The sequence below is a fragment of the Atractosteus spatula genome, chromosome 26 (assembly GCF_055471065.1).
Source record: "Atractosteus spatula isolate fAtrSpa1 chromosome 26, fAtrSpa1.hap1, whole genome shotgun sequence".
Lineage (NCBI taxonomy): Eukaryota > Metazoa > Chordata > Actinopteri > Semionotiformes > Lepisosteidae > Atractosteus > Atractosteus spatula.
Window position 1 is genome coordinate 8,421,923 of NC_142731.1, and position 20,165 is coordinate 8,442,087.

At 41.2% G+C, this 20,165-nt stretch overlaps 1 protein-coding gene across 1 annotated transcript in view; it reads right to left on the reverse strand.

Moving 5' to 3' along the window:
* crhr1 (corticotropin releasing hormone receptor 1) overlaps window positions 1–20,165 on the reverse strand; it is an 88,954-nt gene that overhangs the window by 15,247 nt on the left and 53,542 nt on the right. The window contains exon 9 of the mRNA XM_088905957.1: window positions 10,965–11,071. Coding sequence (XP_088762083.1) covers window positions 10,965–11,071 — 107 coding nt within the window. The remainder of the gene's footprint in view (window positions 1–10,964; window positions 11,072–20,165) is intronic.

A 20,165-nucleotide genomic window follows, 5' to 3' on the forward strand; every position in this document is an offset into this window, starting at 1 on the left:
CCACTTATAGTCAGGGCTTGAACTCGGAGGGGAACAGGCGTACAGGTGCCTATCAGATGCAGTCCCCTCTGTAAATTCTTGGGTACCCCTTGTTAAAAGTTAGCCATTCTATTTTTGACCCTTTGCTGTAGCACACTCCTTGGGAGTGATGGTGTGCTTGAAAACTCTCCTCAGATAAACAGTTTCTGTACAGTATGTCACAAGGGAGGCCATCTCCCACTCAGGCCTGCAAATTATTTCACAGCAAAAAGACACCCAGCCTGGCTCAATTCCCCTTGATATTTTTTAACATCTGGGGTATGGCTCCAACTGATGTTTGAGAGACACGTGGATTGAATTGGTTTTGCGTTCTTGTAACAGAACTCTTAACATGATCTAAGCCTTTTTCCAAACAATGGTTTTGTCCAAAGCTTGAGCTCCATGTTTTTTTTTTCTTTTAATCAAAAGCAGAACGTGAGGCTATAAGCTCACTAATTCAATATCCTGTCCTGTCAGCTGGTTGTTCAGGCTTGAGCTTTTGAATGATTTCTTGTGAGAAGCAGTCCATTTTGACATCCTGTACTGTAGCTGGAAGATTCAGTGCTCTTCTCCTGTGTCGAATTTCCTTCAGAATCACTGCTGAGGCTCAGTCCCAGTTGCTGTTTTGATTTCTCTTCCTAGCTCCCCTGTTTCATTAGTGGAACCTTCTTTGACTGACTGACATTTCCCCTCACTAATAATGCTCACATAGGCATGCGGGAGTCAACATTTGTTCAATGAGGATGGCTGAGTTAGTAAGCAGAACAGACTTTCTCAGCTCCGGCCCACTTAACTGTGAGTCTGGAAATCGCACAGACATGAGCTGCTTTTCAGTTGCCTTGCATGAAACCTTAGTATTGAAGGCGGCTGGCTGTTGCTCAGACTGTAACGTAAATGCTCTGAAGGTCAAAAAGCAAACTTATCATGATCTTCTTTCCCCAAATGACAGGGATTGAGTGGAGTCTCACAGTGGTCAAGACTTTACCCTTCAGTTTTGTAATTTCTTATTTTTCTGTTTTTTTCATCCAAAGGCAAGTCATGCATCCAAGCTGAAAAAGGAGAACTTGACAACTCTGAAATAACAGACAGAAAGCTTAATTAACTTCAAAGGGAGATCTGTACTTTGCGTTAAGTGCATCTGTGGTTTTCTGCATCACATACAAGACTGCGGAGTCAGAAAATATACAGTCTATAGCTGTTATAGTCCAGGGTGCATACAGTGCACATAACATTTAACAGCTCAGCATTCACCGTTTACTAAGGGACATGTTTTTTGAACATCATCTAATTAAAAACCTTGGATTCATTACAGGAAAGGCATTCTGTTTTTTTTTCATGTTCCATGCCTAGTGCTCTAGTATTTGTGTTCAAAAAGGGTAGAGCAGGAGTATTTTCTTAATTAACCAAGGCCAGGCTATTGCATCAGTAGAGTCCCCCACTCTCCTGGTCAGGCTCCAAGCTTCCGAGGGACCTTCGCTGTGATAAGTCAATAAAACAATTTCAGGAAGAAAAGGAAGGACCAGAAGTGGCCACAGGTGGAATTGGACTCTGGGGCTCTTGTTTAATGAAATGATCTACCTGGTGCTCTCACACAAGCCTAAGAGATGAGTAAGCGGTTTAAGGGTATGAGAAAATGAGAGAGAGCCTAACTTCTTTATCACCCTCTTCTTTATTCCATATTTTACTGATTCAGGAACCAGCTTCTTAAACCATTGCCTTCGGGGTCTTTAAGAGTCCATTTCTGCATGACAGGTGTCTTGCATTTTGGATACCTTAATACTTGGGCCATCTGGATTTGGAACAAAACCTCACCACATTCCCACCTTTCCCCTTGAGTGTCCTGGAGACCTGGGATTTGTGAGTTGTGGCTACAAAGATCAAAGAAGAAACTAAATTCAGGCATATTATGAAGACACCAGTTATTGCACCTTATCATTAAATGACTATTTTTGGTATGATTGTGAATTGTAAACGTGTTACAGCCTAATATTGATCATGCAAAGGCTAGAGGACACAACAAATTATGATTTTGGGGGCGAACGTTTTTTTGTGCTAAAATAAATCGGTCTTTGAGCAAAGGTTATGTGCACCGGGGGGATTGGAAACCACTGGTGTAGATTCTGATCTGTAAAGCTGGAAATACTCACGGGAAAAGCATGTTTTAGCGTGTTTTTAGGAGCCCGACAGTGAACACGTTTAATGGCTCTTTAATCGGTGAATGAGGTGGCACAGTGTCTGGGGTGACATCTCTTGTAAAAGTACTGTCTCCCCATGGGAAGATTAATGGCCTGAATGGTTAATTCTCCCACATGATAGCCATAAATATTCATGTGGCAGGTTGATTGTTTTTTTCCTTTTGATTCTCATGTCTTCTGCCTGGAAGTGGCGAGGCAGCAGGTCGTTGCTGGGTCTGTATTAAGGGGTGGGCGTGTCTGCTGCGGTGTGGAGGTGCCACAACCTCGTCGGGGCTGGAATTAGGATGGAGGGCAGCCAGACCGCACACCCATGGCTTAGCGGTTGGCTGTCCAGCTCCCACATTGTTTCCATTCCCCCCCCCCCCCATGTTCCTCTCGCTGCGAAACAAAACCCTGCCGCTATTCCCAGTTGATTCCCAGCCGCCGGAGTCTCCTGCTGTTTGTATCAAACAATCGATGCATTATAACATGAAAAATCAGCAGTGGCACTTTGAGGCCATTTTGCTGGAGCTGCTGTATTGCACTGAAAAGCGTTTGGAGCCCCACAGTCCAGGCATCGCCAGATGGAGCCAGGTCTGTTTCAGTAGCTGGCTGTTGCCTGCATTCCCCTAGCTCTCATGCAGTGCTGTCCATTGAGTTTCCACTGGCTTGTCTGACCCTGTGAGCATGCAGTGTTAGTAAGAGAAGCACAAGTGCTGAGAGCAACACGGCTACAGTACACCTGCCACAGGCTGTCCGCAGTGACAAAAGGCCAGTGACTCAGTGGGGCACAGTTCGGGGAAAATTTCATGAGCTTTCTTCCTTTCCTCTGCTCAGACAAGGCTGGCAGCACTGAATGAATCAAGGTCGTTCCTAAATGGAGGCGGGAAATGGTGATTCGACGTTTTTGCAGGAAAACAAAATCAAATTTTTAGTGAAACACAAATCGCAGCAGCCCTCCGTAGTGCTGCGTTAGTCCATGTGTTAATTTCCGGCGTTTAAACATAGGCGTTAGAATATAGGAGGCTGATTACCAGCTTTGTGGAGTGGTGTCATCTTAACCATCTCCAGCTCAACACCAGCAAGACTAAAGAAATGGTCATGGACCTTTGGAGGAATAAGTCTCCGCTGACCCCTGTTTCCATCCAGGGTGAGGACATAGAGGTGGTGCAGTCCTACAAGTACTTAGGGGTACACCTGGATGATAAGCTGGAGTGGTCTGGTAACACTGACGCCCTGTACAGGAAAGGTCAGAGCCGACTCTATTTTCTTAGGAGGCTCAGGTCCTTTGGTGTGTGTGGAACACTGCTACGCGTACCATCTTCTACGCTGTTGTGTGCTGGGGCAGCAGCATCATGGCAAGAGATGTAAATAGACTCAATAAACTCATCAAGAAGGCTGGCTCTGTGTTGGGGCTGAGTCTTGGCCCCCTGGAGGTGGTGGCGGAGAGGAGAATGCTGGCCAAGCTCACAGCCATCATGAACAACGCCTCTCATCCGCTACATGGGGCTATTATTAGACAGCGGAGCACTTTTAGTAACACACTGCTCCAGCTACGGTGCTCAAGGGAATGTTTTTGCAGGTCCTTCCTCCCGGCGGCTGTCAGAGTGTATAACACTGCCCTAGGCTGGGCCTGTTAGCCCTTCATCTGCTCATCTATCTATGAACACTGCATTAATATACTGTTTATACTGAGGTATTTTCAATCTGTATATATATATATCTATGTGCATTTTGCACATCTTTTATTTAGTTTGACAGTGACTATTAGCATATGTTGCATAACGTTGTAGTCATTTTAATTTTAGTCTATTCTGATGTCTGTCTTGCTTGTCTTGGGCTGGGCCACTGTTTCCCTTCAGGATGTATAAAGTCTTATCTAATCTCTGAAAGCAATGCAGACAGATTAGCAGAAGGGTATAAGAATCCTGTGCCTTTTGCCATCAGCGCCCATGGTAAGGAGAGCTTGTTTCATCTTGAGACATTCTTCATTAGGAGCTGCTTGGCTACAGACTCTACTAGAGATAATGAGGCACGTGCCTCAATTCATCTGAGCAACACTGCTGCTCCTGTTAGACAAATCCTTCCGATGGTCAAAGCAAAGAGCAGCAGATGCACAGAAAACCGCCAAGCACAGCATAAACACCTAACAGAGAAGAACAGACACCAGCGCAGCTTCATCCCTACAAACCCTGCTTGATGATTGCAATCTGTTCTTTTGGCAAAGAACCACAAAACATGTGCAGTTTTTTTTTGGGGGGGGAGACGCTAAATCTTAAACACCTCTTTCCTTTATGAATTGCCTCGTAATCTGAACCATAACTCTCGCTGCCCTCTTGGTCAGGGTGACCTTAAAATAGAAAGCTATCCTCTTCTCGGTTAATCTCTTCTGAAAAGCAGGACCTGTGGGGCCCCTTTCACCTGACTTTGCTAATGCTCCTACTCCATTCGGCTGCACAGCAACACTAGTCCAGTTTTAGTACAGAATCGCCAAACCACAGAGGATAACCTCAGTTCGTCTTGCGTGTATCTGAAAATAATCATGTATATAATATTATATAACATAATAGTATTTTATACTGTATTTATTGATGCGACAGTTTTTATGTTATTTTTTGCTTTTAATCTTTTTCTCTCTCACGGGGTCTATTATGACTAAGTTGCAAATCAGATTTAAAACAGGATTTTCAAGTTTGTGGAAATTCAAAATCTTGAGAACTCAAAATACAGCAAGCATCTAATTTTCTCATTGCCTACTGTGAGAGTACAAGGGCCGTGTGTGGAGACGTGACAATCGGAGCACAGAACAACGCATGAATGGAGCAGGCAAGGGGCACATAACGCCACACGACAGGAAGAGAACTCTGTGGGTGGGTAGGAGGCGAGGGTTCAGAGAAGAGGTTTCAGTCGCTGCCTCTCTGCATGGCCTTGGAGCCTCTTCAGACACCAGCACTGATATCTTGATTCTCTCCAACAGCGAACACTGCGATGAGGGCAGTGGGAATAGCTTGCTTTCAATTCTTGCTGTAACAGCCTACTGATGTGCTCACACTTCACAATATGTCAATCTCTCTGGAGGACATCAGAGAGTTGGCCTCTGCCCATTATTCCATACAGGACCATGTGGCTGCATTTGCTACTTGCCTTTATCCTGTTTAAACATCAAAGACAATCCAAATGCTATAAAACCGGGCCTTCTTGAATGGACTTTAATTTAAATTTTTCTACTGATAAAAACAACTTATGAATGTTCGGTGTGACAGAGATTGATGCCTAATTAAAACAGCATTTTTTTCTGCACCTCCTATGTCTGTTTAAGAGGTGTCCTGTTCGGTATTGAAGTAGAGGCTGACAGTTCTAATCAGAAGGTTGCAGCCAACCTGTACCAACCATGAATCTTTTTGGGTGTTTGTATATCCATGTCATGATTGCCAGCAAACTTAAATACAGACTAGGTTGTTTTTTTTGTTGTTGTGGTGGTTTCGGTGTTGAAGCACAGACAGTGAATAGTCATTTATGCCTGAAAGGTACCGCTGAAACACCGATGAGATGTTTGAATAAAGTGATAAAGCAACATGTCGACAAGTGGAATGCAGATCTGTAACTCTGCAGGAAAAAAGACTAAGTACTGTACAATAGCAGCAGTAAATGTTATTGGGGGCTTTCATGAAACGTAGATTAAATACTTATCTTTAATCCCCTTACCAATATTTGCTTTAATTGGAGCTCCCTTAAACATTCCATGAAAGTCAACATATGCAACAATTCTGTATGTATGGGAGTATCACAGAACCACAGAAAATCATTATCAGGGTAAATGCGCAGAATTGTAATATAATCCTTTTCAAAAGGTCTCTGTTTGTGTTTAAAGTATCACACTGAAGATAAATCTGATGTGTCTTTTATTATAAAGACTTAAGAAGGAAATAAACGCACAGAAATATTGGCTTCTCTTTAGTTTCACATTACAGGGAATGTTGTTAAATGGTATTTTGTGGTCCTAGGGTGAAGCGCCCTTATTCTTCAGTTTCTAAACCTGATTAAGGCACATTGCAATGCAGTGTGCCGTGGAAAACAGCTCTCTAAATAAAGCCCAAACTGCCTGCAGAGAATGCATTTTAAATGCTTTTTTTGCTTTTCTTTTTGCATGGGTAAATTAAGTGTGACAGAACTTAGCTTACACTCCACAGAACAAGTCCACACAAGCAACACCAGCACAAATATGATAAAAACAGGACCACAGCTGTCGGGCTGCAAGGAAAACTAGGGATCCTATCTATGCCCTGGTTTTCTGGTAACGGCTGTGTGCTCCCTGTGTTTTCCCAGAAAGGTTAATGCCTGCAAAGAAGCTTATAAAGTCCCAGACAAAATGATTACAACACGCGAAATGGCATTTGAGACTTTTGTTATGCGCCTTGTACATGAAGAGGATTTCTTGTGCAGATATTTACTGTGTAAGCTTGCCAGATAAGAAGTGGGACAGAAGAAGGGATAAGGTGATTAAGCAATACTGTAAGACGTGAATTGCTTGTGGGAAAGCTTGAAAATGATGCTGGGGTGCGGTGTTTTAGGTGGTGACTGATTATACAAGCAGCTGCTCCTGAATGACATTTTTATGAGCTTTCTCTGCATGCCACACCTGTCCGTCTAACGTGCCCTCATATTAGCTTCTAGGAACGCAGTTTTTGATAGTCCTGCCCAGGAGATACAGTTCAAGGAAAGGAAGTAGTGATGTCATGGAAGACTGCATTGTTTGGAGTAGGGCCCAACAGCCCACAGCTAAAAAAAACAACCTCAAAAACAACTCGCAAGCATCAGTCTTTCAGGAGGTTCCTCGACTTAAAGTACAGTTCAATGAAATGTCCTGTCACAGTAGTTCCGGTAGCAGATTATCCTTAGATAAAGCTCTAGTTAAAGTTCTTGGCTGTTCTTATTACTGTAATATACGTCTCTTTCTTGTGCTTTTTAATATCCATTCCATTTACTTTCCACAACACTCTGTGCTCTGTGAGTGCCCTGATGAAATTGTGCCACTAAACTGCAGAGCAGAGTGAACGGCACCTCTTGTTGGGTTGTTTAAACATGAGATACAAAGGTGATTAAAAACACAAGAGCAACAGCTCTTGGGGGCTAAGTGATCAAAGGACCTCATGTAGCCATGATGCCATGATGAAAGCAGCTAGGACTCCCACAACTTTTTGTGTAAAGAAGCACCTCTTGTTCTGAGATTTAAATGCACTTCCACAGTTTATTTAAACCCTATTATTTAAACAGGTCGTATTAAATTCTCTGACTCACAAATACATCCACCCCTCTCGGGGCAGTTATAATGGTTAGCACTAATTCATTTTTTAACGTATACAACAGTGGTGGAGCCCTTTGTGTTTATCAGTCAAAGGGCCCTTGATTAATTTCTATTAATTTCTACCCATTTATAATAGTGAAGGAGTGTCTTATTAAAGATGTCAATTGGGAAGTGAGTGTAAGGTCCATTATTTCACGAGGTTTAATATATGGAAAGTGGTTTTCTAGCTTTCATAACCTCAAAAGGGAAACCTATTGTACTAAAACACTTTCTTGCCTATTCCTATTGAACAATTTGAATGAAGTGATGAGAGGGTGTGTTAAGAGTTCTTTTTTAATCTTACTGGGTGTTTTACACCCAAGCAAAGACCCCTAAGCCTGACAGCTGCAGGCTGTGTAATCCTTTTTGCTGATGACTCGAGCATGTACAGATGCTGGGCTGTCTTCTCTCAGGTACCTCCCACACGGCCCTGAAGCCACACGGCAAACAGGCAGAAGCCCAAACCCAACAGGCCAGAAAACTGGCCATGCATCCCAGTTTCCAATGCCTTCCAGCTCAAAGACTTATACTCCACCCATACCAACAGAGCCCTGTTACACAGGAATTCCAGGTGATTAGGAATTTTGGATACCCGTGATTTAACCTGCTGGATAAGAATTCCAGGTTATTAGGAATTTCAGATACCCGTGATTTAACCTGCTAGAAGGTTTCAACCAGGCCGTCCAGACTAGGCTGTGTTCCTTTTTGTCACAGTGTGTGAGACGTGTTTCAGCTATATGTGCTTCAGTGTTTCTACAGTAAGTTACTTTTTAGCATATTCGGTTCCTACATCTCAAGATGTGTCGTGTTGGGATCAATCCTACCATGCCCTGGTATGTCTGCTCAGCAGTGTTTCACCGGTCGCCCGACTTCACTTTGTTTTTCTGTGGTTCTCGGGGTTTGTTTTCTGCTTCAGAACATGACCTTCCTCTGCTTTACAACGGTTTAAAAAGAGATTTGATTCATCCTGCTGTACTCTTGCTCATAGGCAACCCAGTAAACTCTGTTAAAGGTAGAAAAGAAAGCCTAATTTGGTCTGACCTTTTTGAAAGACGTACAGCCATTCACAAACTCTAATCTTCGATGTTTTTTATTAATGTGATTGAGATGTGATAGAGAAAATGAGACCTATTGTATAGGATGAAAGCTCATGTGCTTTCCAATATAGCAGCACAATCTCCTCAAGTCACTGTTAGTTATGTTAAGTACTGTACTTTACTGTCATAGGCTTTCAAACACATATCTTAAATAGACAACAGCTGTTTGTAACAATAGTTTTGTATGGCAGTGGGGTGGTAGCCAGGTGTCCTTGAAAAGCTTACCACACTATGAAAAGCCATCTATGAAACAATCTCATATTGCCCAGTCAAGTGACTGTAATTTGTACCTATATTCGATTAGCTAGAGAATGCGTGTTCCTTGTCAGCAGCTGCGAAAATCAATTTACGTGCTTATACGTTGTGACATTAAGTCTCTTACATGATTCCAGAGGAGGTTTAGTGTCTAACTGAATTGAGAAGCACAAAGCAGTGGGCCAGTGATTCATTTTACAAATCAGACAGCGGAGGTTTCACACCTATTTATTTGTAAAACAAAAAAAGTCTAAAACCAAGAATCACCAAAGTTGGATTTTTAACTCTATAAAAAATCTATACGTTTAGCTTTTTTTTCTAACACTGCACAAACTTCAGAATTCGCTAGGAGTTCATTTTAATATGAAGTGTGAACATTTGAGCTTTAACAATAAATGTTATTTTCCCATCCTGAAATGTCAATGCAGATCATCATTAGGCAAATTAGTGAATTGTTGGTAATAAATTATTAAAAGAAAAAACAGCAATCGCTGAGTGTAACTTTTGTTTATTTGCTATCTTTGCATCTTAATTCTCCACTATGCTGATGCACAATGGCTCTCTTTTAACCTACCAGGCTGGATTGTTATGAAAACCAATTCTATTGCAGGAGGCACCTACTAAATTAAAATCAAACTGTGAAATTACAAGCAGATTTTTGGATCTGACAGAAAGGTTTCTGAAATACATGTTTTTCCTTAGTGGTCTAAAAAGCTGCCCTTGAGAATACTCATCAGACTTTCTTAAAATAAAGATTACACATGACAAGTTGTTTTAAATTAATTTTATAAAGACCTGTATAAAGAAACACAAATACAAAGTCATATAAATATTTGCTCCATGATGTTGATAGATTTCCAACATTGGACATTGTCCAATGAGCTTGTTTAAAAATAGGTTTCTACCCAGGTTTACTTGTCATAAAAAATAGTTTTCAGTGAATTAGGTGTTGTGTAAACAGGCGATAATAATAATTGAATTGTATATGTATTTTATATTATGCATTTCATGTTGGTAATTTAGAGCGTTCCAGAACAAAGAAACCGCAATTAATCCATGATAACACAGATAAACATAGACAGGAAAACAAGTATGCACAGTTATATTAAAAACCAGGAAATGTAATTTAAAAAAAAACAAGACTAGTAATCTGAGCATTGCAAAGTTTGGGCACCTAAATATTCAAGATCTGTTAATCCACATTATGGCACTTTTTCATGAGAACACATAGCAAACCAGACTCCAACAAGCTGTGCTGTCAGGGTGTTCTGTAATGGCTCAGCAAGTCTTTCAGGCAGCAGGAAGCCAGAATATGTAGAGCTTTCAAAGGTGGGAGAAGGATTTTGAAAATAGTCCTAAATGTCACAGGAAGCCAGTGCAGGGAGGCTCAAACAGGAGTGATGTGCTTATAGAATATGATTAAAATTGTAGCATCTGAATTTTGACTGCACTGAAGTCTATAGTAATCTGATCTGGAGACAACAAAGGAGTGGACTGGTTTCTCAGCATTTGACTGGGACAAGTCAGGGTAAGTCTGGGGACGTTGTAAAGCAGGCAATATTCCGCAGGTGAAAAAAAGGGACACGATTATAATATATTGAGTGTCAGATATTTAAAGTGGGGTGCAGAAGAAGATCAGGATTTTTCACCCATGAAGCTGTCCACATTTCCAGACCACTGCCGAGCATGCTAATGTCATTCATGTGACACACTTTGACCGTACAGAGACAGCTCAGCCATATCATACAGCGGAATCATTCATGCATCAAAAAATCCCTACCGCTTTTGAGTGGCTAGCCCAATGCAGAAGCAGGAAAGCTTTTAGAGAATCATCAGCCAACCCCCCTCCTTCCCTCTCCCCATCACCATGATCCAACCTTTTCTCAACCTCCATGGGAGTCTAAAAAAAAGTCTCAGCAGCTCTCTGACAACACCTCGCCTGGAACTGCCATTCAGCTGTCAGATGCCGTTACGGAGGGCGCACACAGCCACTCGATGTGAATTGAAAGCATTCTGAGGAAGGAGATCTGGTCTGCTCAAATTAGGAAGGCAGAAAAACTGGAGAATGAGACTTACCTTAGCCGCATGAAAAGCACAAACGCTGCCAGCAGAGCTCCTAGTGAGATGCAGTGTCCCAGGTAGTTGACAATCACCGCAATGTGGTAGTGTAGCTTGCTCTTTTTCTGAAAAGACGACAAACACGAGGCGACTGGTAAGCTGGGCAGCGTGGAGGCAGGGCACATTGACAGAATGATCACTTTGCTCTGCTGCCTCACCGCTCCAGCTCCCAGTTATGATTCTGGACCGGAGCACCTGTCTGCGTGGAGCTTGCATGTCGCCTTAGTTTCCACCCAAGTCCCAGAAGCATGAACGTTATGCTTGATTGGCTACTCTAAATAGACTGAGTACCATTTTTTTTATGGGGGTTAAAGAGGATTTCCAATAATGAGTTGGGGGGGGGGGGGGGTGAGATTGTTCCCTGTACAACTTGTACAATACAATGAGACTATGAGAAATATAACCATTTGGGCTACATTTCTTTCTCTCGTTTGTGACATTTTGCTTAGTCGTTTTGTTAATTTTTTTGTGAGGAATCAGTACGCCTAACTCCACTCAATTTGATCCAGTTTAAAGGTTTGAATGGAGGCTGAATGCTATTAAACAGAACCGGATGGAATAAAGCATTTGTAGGGATGTGAATTGTCTGAATAGATGGCTTCATTAATTTTTATGGCTAAAGTAAATATACATTCAGTGTGTACGAAAGAAGTAGGTCCAGAAAGATGGAGAATCATGTCCGAATCACATTCCCCAGATTGCCATGTTGAAAGAGCTGCCATCACCTGATACGTTGGGGAGAAGACAACTGGTCAGGTGATGACTTAAAAACCAGGAAGCAGAAAGTTGTTGTTTTGAGGGCAGATCTTCTGTTGTGCAATCTCACCAGAGAGAGAAGGAAGATACCCAGCATGGACTGTGCAGGATAGAATCTGTGAATTTTTGGAGTCAGTAACTTTGGAAGATGCTCAAAGAGGACCTTAGGCTTTTGTTTTGTGGTGGCTGTGCATTGATTCCTCATACTGCAAATAAAAAGCACTGGTTTTGTCCCTGATGGCTGCATTTCTTTTCCCGAGGCCCATGTCTTAAAAAAGATCACTTGCTACAGCACCACAGCCTCTAGGCGTCTGGCAGCTCTTAAGGTCCTGAAAGAACCAAACCTCAGCGATTGGCAGGGTTGCAGCTGAAAAGACTTTGTTGTAAGTTTCTGGGGGGTTCATGCAGATTCTCTGTGTACCCATAGACTCACTCAAGATCTGCTCAGGGAACACTATGTAGAAGAAGGGAAGGGTGTAGAGTCTTTTTTTAACAATGTCTGGGATTTGGAAGATGTTTAATTTAATTTGACAGCAGATTTTTTTCCCCCCACTTAGCTGAAACATAAAGCATTCTGTGCATAATTCAGCACTACCTCTCTCTTATTCCTCGCGCATCATTAGGCTCTACTGCTAAAGATGTAGTTGACTTTCTCAGTTAACATTGCAGAGTATTGACCTCTACGTGTTCCCCTCACAAAAATAACATTCTTAAAAGCAAGTACAGTATTTTAACAAGGGCAAGAACCTAGGGTCTGATTCCAGTCTGCATGAATTCCACACAATTCATTGGACCTCCTTAAAGTCAGACATTCAGAAACAGTCCTGGTCCGAGCACTTCTCTGTAGCAAGCACCTCTCTGCTGTGTGATCTTGCTTGGTTTCTCATCATTTCCACTCTTGCTGTGATCGTTCTACCTTATATATGTTTTGAATGTTTAAGCGGGAAGCTAAAAAAGGAGGGAATTAATTGGGAAAACAAGCCACTGGACGAAGCAATCCATTTGGCTTTTTCTCTGATTGGATTTGACATTCTCTCCTACGTAATCTGTCACATGGCTGGATTTCTGTAGAAAGGCTGTGGGACACATGTTCAACACATATTCCCACACGTTCAACAACACAGCTCTTCAGTTCAGTAAACACCATCTTCACTGACGTCTGCGTCAGAGCATCAGTTTACATACTGTACTGTCTCCACACTTGCCAGCACATATTAGTGGAGGGGTAATGACCGTGTTACATCATCCTTAACCTTTTGTCACAGAAACAGCATCCAAAACATCGGATGTTTTGATTGCCTTTCTGTGAGGCGTCTATGAATGTTTAACAACCACTCTGGAATTAATCTGGGTTCCAACAACGCAGTGCCGAAGGATCTTAGTTTGCCTCTGTGTGAGGGGCTGTGTCTGTCGAAACTGATATGTTTCCACATTGCTAAATGTGACCCCTGTGCAATGACCGAGAACCGAGCCACATGGTCCAGAATGTACATTTTGTTTAGTCCATATCAGTGTTGTATTTGTTGAGGGCACCAATTACTCAACATTAGGAAGCCATGTAACTCATTCTTCCTAAAGGCATCTGTACCTAATGTTCTGTAGCTCTGGTTGAAAGAACAGAATCTCTTACAATCTCAATGATGAGGACGGAGTGTGTAAAAACATCAAGAACTAGGTGCATGGTAATTACTTTTAAGGATTTATTTAACTAAAGAGAAGAAAAATAGTGATGCTCTGCTTGTTGTAAATGTTTCCGCTTGCTTTGGATTTTCACTAAATACAGAATATTTTTCTTTTCAAAGTTAGACTCGGAGGCAAGAATCGTAGTTGAGTAGATGTGGTTGTCTTATAGATCCTCAGCACCTAGAACAGAAGGCCTGTTGTAAGAGTTACAGTAGATCTTGAACTGTTTTAGAAAAGCTCTGACCGCCTAAGGGTCCTTTACCTCACTAGAGAAACCCTCACTTTGGAAACAAACACTTACTCTAGCTCGGAGTTTTAAGAGTCCTCCAGCTGGAAACAATTCATGACATACAGCAGTGAAGAAATCACAACATTTGTGGCACAATACCTACAAGCAAAAATAGCCCGACTGTGAGGAAGTTGAAATCGGATACATTCTGAGACCGCTGTATCCTGACCTCTTTGTAGATTTGCCTACCAGGGCATCATATCAAAAATATCTTCAGGATGTACTCCTGCACTGAGCCTTGAGATAGACTCAAAGTGCTTATATCCTGGGAAGACAATAAAGTTGTCCAAGCCTGTTATTAGTTATGCCCTTTGGAGGTTTGAGTACATCTTCCCACAGCGACCTTGCAGATATACTGACTTCAGTTCCACCAGCCATCTTTGGAAAGCCTGGATTGTCACAGGCACTTAAGGCCTGTTTCAATGACATTCGACGTAGCAAAGAGATCCAGGGTACCTCAGGCTGTTAGTTCTTTTGTTTTCTACTGTTTTCTAGAGAGCCTTGCCATTCAAACTACTAGAGGCTTTCTTAAAAAAAGGGGGACAGGAGGAATATTTCCATTTTCCCTGTAAGTTTGTTCCCAAATGAGAAGCACAGTTCTGGCCTGCTAGTCACTAGCTAGTCATTAAGCCCTGCTAGTCTAGTAGTGGAACCAAGTTCTTCAGTTGTTTCTGAATGGCCACTGTATTTCCAACTGGCTGTACCGTTTGCCAAGGAATTTACTCGGTCTGCAATTTCTCTTTCTGGACAAAATTCAGCTGCATATGTAACAAGTCTCAGTGTAAATCAATTGATTTCTCAGAGGCAAGTTTGTGACAGAAGTTTGAATCCTGAATCCAACCTCACGCGCTACAGAGATTGATTAAGTGAGAAGTGTGTCTGTGCTGAAGCTTGTAGGATATCTTTTTCCTGGAGTACAGCATGTAACTTAAATCTTTTGACCAGTATGCTGTAGTCATGATAATTGCACATGAAGCTTCGATAAAGCTCAGGCTGCCTGTGTGCTTTTGTCTGTGACAAAATTTTTACAGAAATTTAAGTGCTCACACCTACGTGTAACTGAGTTGCACACATTGTGAATTTCATCCCCAGAAGAGCCAGGATATAGCAAAATGTTTCGCAGCGTGAAGTGCTTTTTCATGTACAGAACTGCGAAGTGGGCACTGGGGCTGTTTCATTCCTGCAATGCAGTGTGAAGACAAACAGGACTCCTGAGGAAAAGTAGGTCAGAATATGAGCTTCAGCTCCTCTTGGATTCGCTGTTAGCGTGGAGGTCGCTAAAGCCCACAGAGAGGATGGAAATCTATTTTCCCCTAGCCGACTGGAACTTCTCCCTTAGTAGCACAATGTCACCCCAATGGGGTAATTATGATAACTTTTGACATCTCTCTTTCCCATTACAAGTGGGTTCAGTGCTTGTTAAACACTCAGTTCCCCATTCAACCTGCCTGTTTCTATTGGATAGGGTCGCAGTGACTCCACACTAGAACTGCCTGCGATGCACACTTCTGTTTCTCAGGTAACAGCGCTCGATAAAGAAATCCAATCTACTTTTTCTGCACAAAGAACTGAAAATTCACACCCACCGTCACTGATATGCAATTCTAGCAAGGATTTATGGAGTCATAGCCAGTTTCCTGTCCTCAGATGGTTGAAATTAATTCTGTGGGTTGTGTTTTTTTTTTTAAATAACCTTTAACTTTTTAATTGAACATGTGAGACTTGGCTTGGGTTTCTAGGGTAATCATCTCCTCTATAAATCCGGGGATTGTCAAGTCGCTCCTGTGTTCGAGAAACCGTCAGCTCTGACCATCTCTGGTCTCTGGTGTCAGTTTTCCAAAATTCTTCTGTGCTTCTCTAATTAAGAAATAACCTCGAGGTATGACTCTGACTCACTTCCTCTGCTTGCAACACAAACTGGCTGTCACATTGCATGTCACCTCAATCCCATCATTCCTTACACAGTTTATATATTCTAATTCTAGCACCTGTGAAGCAGTAGGTGTTAAGCCTAAGGGGATGTAAGCTTTTCCCCTTGACAGAAACTGAGAATTGTACATTTATAGACTATTTTAACATATATGATCTACTTTCAGGGTTCCATTTAAGCATCGTCCATTCGTGTGTATTTAGCTATGAATTAGAATGATTGTCTTATCAGAACGTGAAGAACTTTAATACCCCACCGAGAATATAGAAGGTGTTTACTATAGTACACCCTGTACAGCGAAGGATACACTAGGACAGAAAATTCAAAGAATCTCACCATAAATTATGTCATAAATAACTTCGACACTAAGCTGGGGACAAAAGGGTTTCAAATGGCAGTGATTAAGCCTCTGATGTTTACGTGGTATCATTAAAAAGGTTACCTCTGGTTTATGAGCTGCTAGTCTTGATTTACATAATATTATTCACTCTGACAGTTACATCAAAGTATGGTACTTTCAGACAGACTTAAACAGGAAGTGAAGTCTCAAATATCTCTCTAATGATTACGAATGGTAAATGTACCAGCCCTTCATACAGACCCAGGCAGGAAGTGACATCATCTCTAACAGCTGGCATGGGGTACTCTTCCCTGTGTTGGTACACAAAGAGTGCTACTTACTTTTAACTGTAGACCAAAATGCAAAAACTTCCATAAATGAACCACTGTTCAGTTGTTGGAGTGAATAACTGAATGAATACACACGCAGACATTGCACTGCAATGCCTCAGAAAATAAACTCAGTTATATGGAATCCATAATATGCTTATATCTTTTACAGAGATAGAGGACTTTTACCAGAGTGTTTTACAGAGCTGCTTCTATTAAAGAACTAAATTACATTTTGGAGAACTGGATCATATTCTCATCATATTGAGCTTTACAGATGTTTGCTTGATTATATCATTCCATTAAGTTTATTAAATTGATTTTTTTTATGAATATCATATACATCTGAGAGAGTGGTGTTTTATGAGAATATAATTGAGTGCCTTTCTCAGAACAGTAGAACAGGATGACCCTTTAGGTCAAATAGCGCAGTGCTGAATGTATCTCAGGCCACTGGCGCTGAAACACAATCAGACTCCTCTGTCTGCTCCAATACGGACTAACCATCTCTCTTTTATTTGGAACTGAAATTGATTGAAGCAAACGGAGAGTCCTGAAGAAATTAGGAATTGTATTTTTCCCCTCTGAATTGTAAATGGAAATAGAAAGCAATAACTGAAGGACTGGATGTACAAATAGGTTCTTTTTCTGCCACTCATGTTTTGATTCAAGTAGGAAGCATATTCAACAGTCAGATTTAGAGCTTTACTTAGACTAAAATAAAATTGAATTTTTCTGATTACCTCTTATTTTCAGAATGCACCTGTTAAATCCTCTTGTTCTTTTGTAAACTGTTTGTAAAGCTTCTACATTCGTTTTCTGAATTGGTGATGAAAACTGAACTCTTCTAAAAGATGTCATACAAGTGTGTTGTTAAATTGCACACCTCTTGCTATATATCCAAGCATTCTGTTTGGTTTTCTATTGCTTCTCTACGTTGTCTCAGTGATGACAGAAAAGAATATCCAATATTGATCAAGAATTATCCAATATTGACGGAATTCCTTGTCTAACACAGTGCATGTTAATAACATCTTCTACAGTACAAATCAGTTTGAAACTATTCCTTCAGTATTTTATAGTATTACTTCACCCCAATCTCCAGTCACAAACTGAAAAACTGTCATCACAGGATGGTAGAAGGCCAAAATGGTGCACTCAGGAGAACACCTGCAGACATAAAGCTGTTATTAATAGCTTAATAGATTAATAAATTTGTAAAGGGACAGATTTTTGTCTTATATCCCCTTCAGAGTCTGGCGAAGGGAGGAGTGGTTAGGGCTCAAGACCCGTATTTTGAAGATTGTAGGCTTCAGTGCTCGGATGGAGCACTGCTGTTGCACTCTCGCGCAACATGTATCACTCAGTCTGCTCCAGTAAAATCAATTAATAATGAGAATACTTCTGCTTTTCTATATTATACAAAACACTTCTGCAGCTCGTGTCTGCTTTGTATTTCTTGCCAAGACCCTTCATAACTGATACATCGCTATCTTTTCTCGACCACTTCTGGTGTGCCTTTGCGTCATGGGAGGCGAGCTTTCTTGCCGTTTCACAGAAAGTGGGGGATTATAAATGTTCTGCCTAAAGAATTATATTTTGCCATGTCGGCTTACACCCGCCAAACAATTAATGTCCCATTGTGTGCAGACCCAGCTGCAGGAACAGAGATATTAATTTGTCTCATTTTTTTTAGAAACAGATGGCAATGTGTGCAGGCATTCTGCAGCAGCTGTGGCCTGGAGAGGGTGAAATACCTTCTGAGATGCTCTGAAGTATTACCCGGCCTTCCAGTTCCACAGCTCGGTTTCATTTCTGCAGCAAACGCAGCCATTTGAAAATTTAATGATGAGTAATAAAATAATGATAATGGCTGGAGAGGTAAGAACAATAGGAGTTATTGCTTCCAGTTTCCAGTGTCATGTGCAATTTGCAGTTCCCATCTCAAATACTCTTGTCACCTCATTGCAATGTAGGAAAGCTCACGACTAAGACATTTGTTCCCCCTAGATCAGTGTTTCTCAGTCTTTTCCATCACACAGCACACTTACATGAATATAAAACCACCTCTCCACATACACATCACAATCCTGAACACATTATTATAAATTTTAGAAAACTCATTTCAATGCTACTTCAATGTCTAACCGAGTTTGTATATATATATACTATATTGATTTTTGTAAATTTATTATATGCCACAGTAAGTTAAATATTAAAAAAATATTAAAGATGTTCTTAAACAGAAATTGCAATTGAGCTTAATATGTGTACTGTATATTTAATCATGTGTATATGTAGCCATTGTGACCTTGGTGGTTGCAATTAACTATTTAATTGAAACCTGTAATACTGAGAGCTCTTGCACAGACACTCTGTTTATTTTGTTCCAGTAAACACACGTGATTCCCATTTGAAGAACTTAGAGCACGGCCTCAGTATGTACACCAGACGTGCAACATGATACTCTGGTCACTCCACAAAACTAATTTATACACAGCATCTACAGTAACTTATTGATATGGCCTTATAAAGCCAGAAAAAAATGAAATATATTAACCACATCATTGTGAACTAATTGCCAAGACCTTTGTTGAGTTAAGAGCACTTTTTTTAAAAAAACACAAGCAACAGAAGAAAACACAACAAAACTCAAAGGAAGAAGGGAGGATCCTTTTTTTAGCTGCTATCTGTTAGGTTTTAAACTGCTGTCCTCTCTGTTGGTACTGACAGTGACGCTACTCTCACTGACAACACTGTCAGCTTACAGACCCTTGTTGAGTCACACAGTCACCAGTGTGTGGGGACAGAGGTACCCTAGACTATTCAAGGTTAAACAACTCTGGAAGCCCTTGCACACTTGTGTCACTTTTTGGGGAATTATTACGGTCAGCTAATGACACAACCCAAAATGAATCAGTGGTGTCTGGACTACAGGGCTCATCCTGAACTCTCATTGAGTGTTTCCACTCAGGATGCCATATTTTTGTAATGCAAAACAAGGCACATCGTCAGGACAAGAGCAGATGGAACCAAAAAGCTGTCCCAGTCCTCGATGAACAAAAATGTAGTCAAAAACAAAATATTGTATCAGACATTTAGGAGGTAAGTGTATCTGGCACATCTTTAGACAAGCTTGTTTGTGAAAATGGGTGCTGCTTGCAACCCGTTTTTCAGACACAGAGGGATGGAAGGCTTCAGTAATGATTGGAAGAGCAGAACCACTGCATTAACACCTTTGGTTTCGCTTGAGCAGAGATCCGATTAGTGCTTCAGGCTTTTAGGTTGGAACTCTAGAGGCTTATATCTGAATTCTGTCAAAAAGAACAGGAGTGACAACTCAGAAACTGACACATTAAAAAAAAAACAATGCCAGGGGAAAAAACAAACCTCCTTCACTTAGCGTTGAGGAACAAAAGCCAATTCTCCAAAAGCTCGCAACAATTGCTCAGTGTGAAAGGGGACAGTTTTGGAACTACTGATGAAGTCCATCTCTGTAAATTAATTCTGCCACAGTCTAACCAGTGGCATTTCATTTTGAGAAAGAAGATTGTTTTTCTTCCAAATTTACAGAAGTGACAGAACGACACAATTTTAAATAAAACTTCCCCCCTCCCCCTAAACATAAAACAAGAAACTTTCAAAACATTTGAAAAAATCATGATGGGTTGATGTTTAAATTCACCTTTTCCAGATCTACAGTGTGTTGATATACTGATATAGCTGTTGCCTGCTAGGTTTGAACTATTAAAGGGTGAATGTTAGACGCTGACTGTCATATATCATTTTGATCATTTCCCCCCTGCTCATTACTGATTGCAACGCCTGTCCA